Source organism: Atta cephalotes (genome assembly GCF_000143395.1).
Source record: "Atta cephalotes unplaced genomic scaffold scaffold00090, whole genome shotgun sequence".
Lineage (NCBI taxonomy): Eukaryota > Metazoa > Arthropoda > Insecta > Hymenoptera > Formicidae > Atta > Atta cephalotes.
In genome coordinates, this window is record NW_012130154.1 from 15,692 (window position 1) to 24,952 (window position 9,261).

The 9,261-nt window shown below is 35.8% G+C and overlaps 1 protein-coding gene across 1 annotated transcript in view; it reads right to left on the reverse strand.

The window, feature by feature from the left end:
- Positions 1–254: 254 nt before the first annotated feature.
- Positions 255–9,261, reverse strand: part of LOC105624829 (tyrosine-protein kinase Dnt) — a 24,633-nt gene continuing 15,626 nt past the window's right edge. Inside the window, exons 2-8 of the mRNA XM_012206180.1 lie at positions 5,652–5,779; positions 2,475–2,884; positions 2,201–2,386; positions 1,828–1,966; positions 1,317–1,609; positions 739–898; positions 255–503 (exon numbers count right to left, since the gene is read on the reverse strand). Coding sequence (XP_012061570.1) covers positions 255–503; positions 739–898; positions 1,317–1,609; positions 1,828–1,966; positions 2,201–2,386; positions 2,475–2,884; positions 5,652–5,779 — 1,565 coding nt within the window. The remainder of the gene's footprint in view (positions 504–738; positions 899–1,316; positions 1,610–1,827; positions 1,967–2,200; positions 2,387–2,474; positions 2,885–5,651; positions 5,780–9,261) is intronic.

Genomic DNA, 9,261 nt, shown 5'->3' on the forward strand with positions numbered 1-9,261 from the left:
CACACACACACATATGTATGCATATATATTAAATTAGAATCTATTACGTCTATAGATCTATACATGACTACTATAAATCACTTAAATTATGCGAGAACCTAAGTACTAGAGTGATATATATACATACACGATTTTATACTCAAGTCTCAATAGAAGTCTCCTTTGAATAAAAATTTCGATATGTTTAAAAATTCAATGGAGAAATAGCAATTTTAATAGCAAAGTCTTATTTTACAGCCAGTGAACACGCTCAATTAAACATATCGTGTTAACTGCGTGTGAAAATCTTGTAAACAAATAAGTAATTGACTGAATGTTGGCCTCTCTTCTGCTGACATCGCCCAGCAATATGCCATCACTGCGAACAACTCGTCTGGACAATTTATTGGTTGCGCCAACCTGTATCCCTCTCGAAGGTAAGATGCCATTTCAAATGGATCCACTTCTCCATAAGGCTGTTGCGCCAACGTCGTTAGTTCCCACAAAAAAACGCCGAATGCCCACTAAAATCGAAGAAAATAATATGATAAAAATGTCAATATAACATCATTTGCGTGTCATACATCATTTTAATGTGATCATTATCGCAATATTAATGAATAAAAAGATCTCAGTTAATATTTTAATTCATCAAAAAATAAAAATATTTTTTAATGATAATTTAAAACAAATAAATTAAAAGGATTAATATTTATTTTTCTGCAGTATTTTTTATATTAATTCACATATGTTACTCACCACGTCAGAGGCTGTAGTAAAAGTCTTATTAAGTAAACTTTCTATTGCTAGCCATTTAATAGGGCGATTTTCGTTATCGCCGAGGCAGTGATAATCCTGTGGAAACAAATCTCTAGCCAAGGCATTATCCGTGATTTGCACTCTCAAGTCATCGTCCACCCTGAAACATGAAAAATCCATGAACTTGAGATGATCGTCGAAAAAAGATCACGCAATTTCATTACTGCATCGTTATAAGTTGCTCTAAATGGAAATCAGACAGATACTAGCAATTAATGTCTTACGGTAACACGGTTGCTGGTTATTAAGTCTACGCGCAATTAATTCGGTAACGAGACGTAACGATTGCAGCTCTGTATGGCAATATAAAACCTGCCATAGAAACCCAGCTAAGCTATATTGAAAGCAATATATCTAGCAATAAAACTTATACGAACACTGAAGGATTTATAGAACGCAACAAATTAAATCATCAAGGAAGTAATATAAAATATATTTAGTCGAATAATAGAATATTTTTAGTGATGCTTTAGTGATAGTCTCGGGAAGACTTACAATTATTTATCATTCTTACTTACACGCAATTTCTGGCAGCCAAGTCTCTATGAACAAGTCTCTTTCTGTGAAGATATTGTACACCTTTAGCAGCCTGAAGTGCCATTTCGACGACTTCCTGCGTTGTAAGAGCTCTTGGAGGCCCTTCGTTACTGAACTTGCACTTCAATAGAAATCTTTTCATATTTTTGTAACCCGTGTGTGGGTACAGCAGAAAAGGCGCACTTCTGTCCTCAATGGAAACACCGAGGACCGGAAGTAATGCTGGATGACTGAGTCCATACAAAGCTAAACCTTCTCGCAATAGAAGAGCAACCTTTTCGAAACAAAAAAAATTATACTTGAACATCATCTTAGTCATATTTTAAAACATAGAATTATCTCTTTCAAATAAATAAAACATTCTATTTTTTAAGAAGATAATATGAATAAGAGATATATAGTTAACATATTTTATTCTTTATTATTATTTATATTGATTAATTATTCTCAAGAGTATTTCATTAGACTCTTTATTATTTTAAATTAACTTACTTGCGATTGGGATGCATGCTCGGCAGCAGTTTTCACTAGTACGTCCTTCGGAGATAAAGCACCTTCTTCATGGTAACTGCCTCTATACACGCGCCCAAACGTTCCCTCCAATTCAATACTAATCAGACGTACTCTGCATCTGTAACAAAACGAACAAAATTAATTATTTCATTCAATTTTATAATTTTCCTATTTTGCAGTATTTATTTATAACTCAAAATGTTAATTTTTTTAACACTTATTGTGAAACAAATAATTAACTATTTCTAAAAATAATATTCATTCAATCAGATTTTTGTAAAATTACTATTTGATATTTCTGATATTTCTTCTTAATTTAATTAAATTAATTGTTAATTTAAATAATAATTACCTTTGTACGGTGATTTCTTGAATTCTTTCATGAAGTTCTCTGTTAGGACGATCATCTAGTCTTCTATAAGATGATCCTGACGCAGCAGAGGTAGGTGGAGGTGTTTCTGGTGATAAAAAAGTTTGCGCAGGTCCCACTCCAGTGCCTCTTTCCATACTGCACGCTGAACTGAGTCCTCTGGATTCTCTGTAATTCATAAATCTTTTATGCATATTCAATAATTCGTTCAATTATTCGATTTTCTTTCGATTTTGAAACGGTACGTTTCACTCACTGTAGAGGATCTCGATGTCTCCTAGTCTTCTTATCACGTACGTAGTAGATAATAATCAAAACGAAAATAGCCGCCATGAACGCACACGCACAACCAATTGCCACATAGAAAATCTGACCGCCGGAAGTGGAGTCAGGGGCAGCGACTAGAACTTCTTCAGGCTCGGTGGGAGTCTCTTTCAAGTTCATACAAATTTTTTTTCGCTTGAACTCCAAGCTGGTCGTATTCTTTCTTGATACCGAGACGTTTATTCGGAGACTGAGGTCGACCTCTATATTGTAGGGTCCGCAGTGCAATGATAAGGCCCATGTTTGTAAACCACCAACCGGTATCTCGCCAATGTGGGAAATATTTAAGGAACTACTCAGCGCTGTAGGATTGCTGATATCCACGAACATCGTATATGGTAGCTGAAAGTATCAAGAATTTCATTTTTATCTTATTACTGTCTAACTCTCTCTGCAAAAAAATGATAAAAAAGCTACCAATAAATCAAAGTTTATGTCATACAAATTAATCAATGAATAAAATGCATTTGTAATGTAGAATGAAATGACGAAAAGGAAGAGAAAAGGAGCGCACATAAGAGCGTTCAATAATTTGAAAACTGTAATTCGCAAAGAATACGCAAAACAGACGGAACAATGTTGAAGAGTGTGAGGTTTGGCTGGCTACCGCTCCGTCATAATCTCAAGAACGTTGAACTATAATCTCGAGCGTACCATTCTCGGAAGACAATTTGTGCTCAGCGAGAGCAAAACGAGTCCAGAGGATTTGCGAGAACAAGAGTGGAAAGAAAACGGGAAGGATAAGGGGTGGAAGGAAACGACTAGGCGATGCAGAAGCTCGCAGCTGATTACTAGCTCGCAGTGATGATCGGCTGGCCACGAGGAGAGTACCTCGTCAACTTGTCGGCTTGTCGCTACTGCTATCTAACGCTCTCCTGCGGTCTTTTACGGTCATGAAGATTGTGGCTGCCGCACTATATGACCAGCCAGGCAGATTCTTCTAAATGGACTAGCGGATTTCCAGTTAAGAATTTAGATGGCCGAAAAATGAAATTTTTTCTAATCCTGATTCTTAATATATTTCAGTTCGTAATTTTATTAAAATATAACATATAGACGATAAAGGAATAATTATTTTTTGTTTAATAATAATTGAGAGAATAGGAAAAGAAATATATATAACTATAATTACAATAATTAAAATATAAATGTACTTGATCACACCTGCACTTTCTTTAACAATAAATACTACTATGTAATTACTTATGACAGATGGCACGACAACATGGGTAGATATTAAAAAAAAAATATTCTTGCGCGGTTAGGCCTTTGTACTTTTGCAAAGGATGTCAATTTTCATACAGCTTCGGAAAAATTCCCATATATACCGCGTACGATTCACACAATGTAACTTCTGCAATCTCTCGTTAATTTTCAAATCCGCCATATGCTTCATTCTCAATACAAACGACGTTGCGTGATGCGCGAGGGAAGGAAAATTGCTACCCGCGCTATACAAATACCCACGCAAACGTCTGATCGAAATTGAATGCGCTGCCTGGCGCGTAAAGCCGCCAGGAGGATTCCCTTGATAATTCGACGTGTACTGTGACGCGTCCGGAAACCGCTTTATCGAGACACAATTCCCGCAGGTTTGATGGACAGGCGCTGGTTTAAGTACCATTCAAGCCACTCGGTTTTGCCGCGGAGGTGACGGATGTCTTTGCGTCGCTCGTCAGTCTTCCTCATCTCCTTCTTTAGTCCCTCCTTCCCAGTTGTCTGCTATATGCCGAGACAACTGGAAGAAGTGGATGGACCACTTTGTCCCGCTCCTGGATCCATCCTTTTTTTCCGCGCACCGTCGACGAGTCAATCGGACACCCCGCCGCATTCTGCCCACTTTTCGCCGCCACTTTGTCAATGTACCACGGATGTCGACGAGCAGCGGGCAGAAGTGGTTTGCGTAGTTTCGCCGATGACTCATGAACGAGAAAAAGAGAGACAATCTGGTTTCGATTTTATATCCCGCATGAATATGCAGCTGCGCGATTCTCGCCATCATAACTATCACACCACGTCCGCCGCGTCGTTATATTAAGAATAACATAAAATTAATTCGCACGCTAGGATACTCATTATTTATTCAGAATGTATTATTTATTCAGAACAAAAAGTAGAAGACGTCTATAGGTAGATTCTTAATAATATTAACAAATATACAACGAAAATAGAAGAGAGAAATATTGATGCAAGACGAAAAGGAAATATCGGTTTTTAATTAAAACACGAAAAAGAATCTGAGACAATTAATTGTTTCCTGATAAATAAATATATCACGTAATTTCCATCACACTACGATTGAACACATTACACATTTTATTTGTTCTTCAAGAACAAATAAAAGAGTTCTGAGAACTCTACGTCGCGATGCGCTGAAAACTTGAAAAACTGTAAAAGGTATGATATGCCTCGATAATTTCGATAAATACGCGCTATAAAGACATGAAAAGAAACGCGAATAAAGATTGGCTAAAAATCTCAAATGGCTGGACGGTGTGATCGCTGAACCTTGAAAAACGCTGAGGTTCGTTGGATGAGATCCGTCTCTGAAGTGTCTTACGTGCGGTGACGCGAATTCCTACGTTAACGAGCAATTTCAGCATTTCTCAGCCGCGGGCGACTTTAATCCCGGCGAAGAAGCGCAAAGAGATGCGGGAGGAATGGTAGAAAAGTCAGAGGAACGTAAATAAGAGACATAGAAGCACTCGCCGAGAATTGTGCACGTAAATATCTTGCGCATGGATAATTCTGGTCCTCGACTACCACGTTAACTCTGCTCGCTTTAAATTCTATTCCTTCAAATCCTTTTGCACTTGTTCTTGCGTAACACGCTAACTGGGATCTTAACGAAAGTCAGAAACGCCTTCTGCTCTAAATATTTTATAATTTACTCATTTTAAAGTTAAATTTCTAACTTTATGAGAGTTATACGATACAATTAATGCAAATTAAATTGTCAGATTTTCAAAGTATACTACTCAACAATAATTATATCTTTATTTAAACTTTTGCTTATCTTTATTACTGACGCCTTTTTACGACACAATCTGTACAATTATGTGACAGCTTTAAAATATTAATGTCCATATTATTTCATTAATGAACTTACTGGTCTACCAGCGAGATTTTCCCATGTGAAGTGGAGCTTTTGAATTAACGCTGGTACTGGAACGACGAATTTCATAGCATACTCATTTACGGTCCCTTCCCTGACGTAAAATAATTCTCCGTCCAGTCCTGAAATACATAAATTTATCTTTTATTAACAAAAAAATTTATATAAAGAAATTGAAAAATTTATATAAAGAAATTGCAAATATTTTTTTATAATGTGACTTATTGTGTTTAAAAAAAAGAGATGGTTATTTGTTTATAGATTTTATTCCTTGTGAATAAAAAATTATCTGATACAGATTACGAGTGGATGACTCATTCGTTTCCACTCATGTTACAATTAACATAGCGTGCGATTGTCTCACAAATCTGCAAGAATACTATGTATCGTGTGACTTCAGCATTAAAAATGCCTACTCATATATTTCAAGTGTCACGGAAACGCGATGAATAAATTTGAAAATAGAATTATATAAAGTGCTAAAGAAATTATTTCCTTATCAATAGCAGAATTTAAATTAGTATTTATAATAAAAAGAACGTTTTAAAATAAAAGAAAGATAAAAACAAAATTTTAAATTTGAATAATAAATTTGCTATGTCTATATGATCTTTTTGAAAGTGAATCAAAATCGCATTAAATGAAACAAAAAAGATAGCTTTTGTAAACATACATAATTTTTGGAATGTGCTGCCGCATTATTAATAGTTTATTTAGAAATTAATATTATATAAAATAATATAGTACTTTAATCAATATTAGGTTATTTGAAAAACAGAAAACTTGTTTACTTAAATTATTTTTAAACACATAAATAATGAATACTTGGGATACAAAGCGTAATTAGTGCACGGACAGAACAACAAATTGCCGCGTGATGCGCATTCGCTTCGCTAAATTTTCGCCCCCATATCATCGGACTCACGCTTAACACATATTATGCTACCGGACTCAACTGAAGCGAAGGTTAGCGTGCGGGAGCTGCAAGGTTACGTAAACGAAATGGCGAAGGAATATCGGGGAGAAAGAAAGAGAATCTGCCGTGGAGGGGACCAAGACATGGGCACACGTCGTGTTCTCCCTCAGCGAGGGGTCTATCCTGCGGTTGTATCTGATAGCGTGCTTAACGAGCCACGAGTTGGATTTTTAAGTCACCCGAAGACAATGTGCCGCACTGCCCTCACGGTCGTGTCTTTGCCTTTGGTTTACCTGGCTCGTTTGGCATCTCCCTTCTTCGCTCTTTCTGTAGTCCTGCGGCCTTTACCGGTTTTCTGCATCAGATATCGTATACCTACGACCTCGGTACCGTCTAGGTATATAGAGGAATCTGGTTGTTTTTGCGACCAGGTTCCTCTCACCATCCTGTGCGAGTGCCGGTCGTGGCGATCGTAAAAAAGATGAAAAGCGACTCTGCGAGTGTCCTTTTGGAAATAGTTATATATTCTTATAGTTCTGAAAAATCTATCTGAATCTGTTGAACTACCTGCCTAAAAACCGATTTTTCTCAAGAATATCAAAAGTAGCATAAAAGGAATCAAGAAGAGGCACCAACGGCAGGTGTGCTTATATAATGCCTTTGAATAGCGAATATGGTATTAAGCAAATAACCATGAGGCATTCATTGTTACTTCCGAACTTTGCTGCTTTATGAATAATATATAATTCAATTCACAAGGATAAAGGTCTAATGGATAAATAATTAATTACGCATCGGTACATTTTTGCTGGATAATCCAATTTGCGCGTATATTTCCTGTAGGGTCTTTCATGGTCGTTAATCCGACGCAGTCCACTCCATTCTCGCGCGTTGGAAGGTAAAGTGTAATCCTTCCGATATCAAAGATAACTTCATCTCATCATCATCTTTTCCCTTCGTCGCTGACGACGCTCCGAGTATGACCTCGTTACCGCGTTATCTCTTATCTAGTCAAGAAGGGTGGCATCAATCTCTTCGACACTCTTCCCTTGCGATTATGCGGAAACTTGTAAGCAGATGGAAGCAGATCGTCGAGTCTAAAGATTCTTTGATGTCGCTATGTCTACCGCGCGAGCGCGAGAGCCAGAAAGCGACGAAAGGGACATGCAAACTGGTGAGAAGGATAAGGAGACGTTCAAAGAGGGAAAAAGCCTTTTCAGTAAAGGCGTCGACCCTTGCAACTGCTGCCAGGCACAAGAGATTGTCATGAGGGATTATACGGAACTATAGGCATCTTTTTTTCACACAACTCGCATCTACCATTCTGTCCACCGTCCACCAACTACCGATCGTATCTGTTGAATCTAATACGGAATTATTGCCATTTTTACAAGCCATGATGGTAGATAAGAAGCAGAAAGAATTTTTGGATCACTGTTGAATTTGACCATTCTTTTCGTGTGCAGATAAAGATCTAGGATTCCTGTGGTGTATTTTATAGGAAGGCGCGACTGAATCTTTATAACTTAATATATAAGCGATTTTTTACTAACAGGTAAAAGGAAATAATAGTAATAATAATAATCGTTAAAAGAAAAAGAATTTTGTAAAATACTTGAAATGGAGAATTATTTAGTACTCAATGAAAATAGAATTTCTCTTTTTTTTAATCGTATTTAATAATTAATTTAGTAAAATTATAAGCTTAATAAAAGCAAAAATAACTTTAAAATCTTATTTTGAATTAAATAAAATTAGGATAAGTCGCGCATTAAGAGTGCGTAAAGCTATTTTTATTAGGCTACGGCTGTTTCAATTAGTAAAGACATTTACTTTCTTGAGCGCACAGTTGCATAAAAAAATTCGTAACATTATATTGGATTGTCCGGAAAGTTCGTGCCGACTAACTTATATAATTTAATAAATGTATACTAAAATTTAAATTTTCTACGTTTCAATTTTCCTTCAACATCGGCACGAACTTTCCGGACAACCCAATAGATTAACAATAATAAACGATGAACCATGTTATATGATACATGAATAATAAACGATTTATTCATATGGAAACATTTAAGTACCTAAAATTTGATTATACCTCTTATTTGTTGTATTACAAATTAAAATGATCAAAGTAAGAAAAAAGTAAAGACAGATAAATAAAAAGCACTATTCATGGAAGTTATGATATCTTGAATATTTCAAACTATTTGAAGGAAACTATCGTTATAGTACAATCTCCAGTTCGCTCAATTACTGTCTGTGAAGACGCAATAATTCTAAAGAAGTACTTTTTACTTCCCTTAAAAGGACCGAATAGACGTATAACAGAAAAATGCTGCCAAGTACGAGCACAACTGGAGATATTTCACACGCCACAGTATTCTGCACTGTCAAAATACGGCATTGAATTACGTTGACGAGTAGAGGTCGAATAATAGAGCGGAACTAAGGGTGAGAATAAGACGTTTAAGACAGTGAGGGGTATTATTAGAAGAGGTAACCATGTCTTTGAGGGAATTCGGAGAAATCAAAAAGAATCTACAGAAAATGCTTTGAAATAATAGCTTAATAAAGAATTTTGCCTTAATATATAATAAAATAAATATTTGTATTAAATTAAATATAAGGGATTACAATTCTATATATATATATATATATATATATATATATATATATATATATATT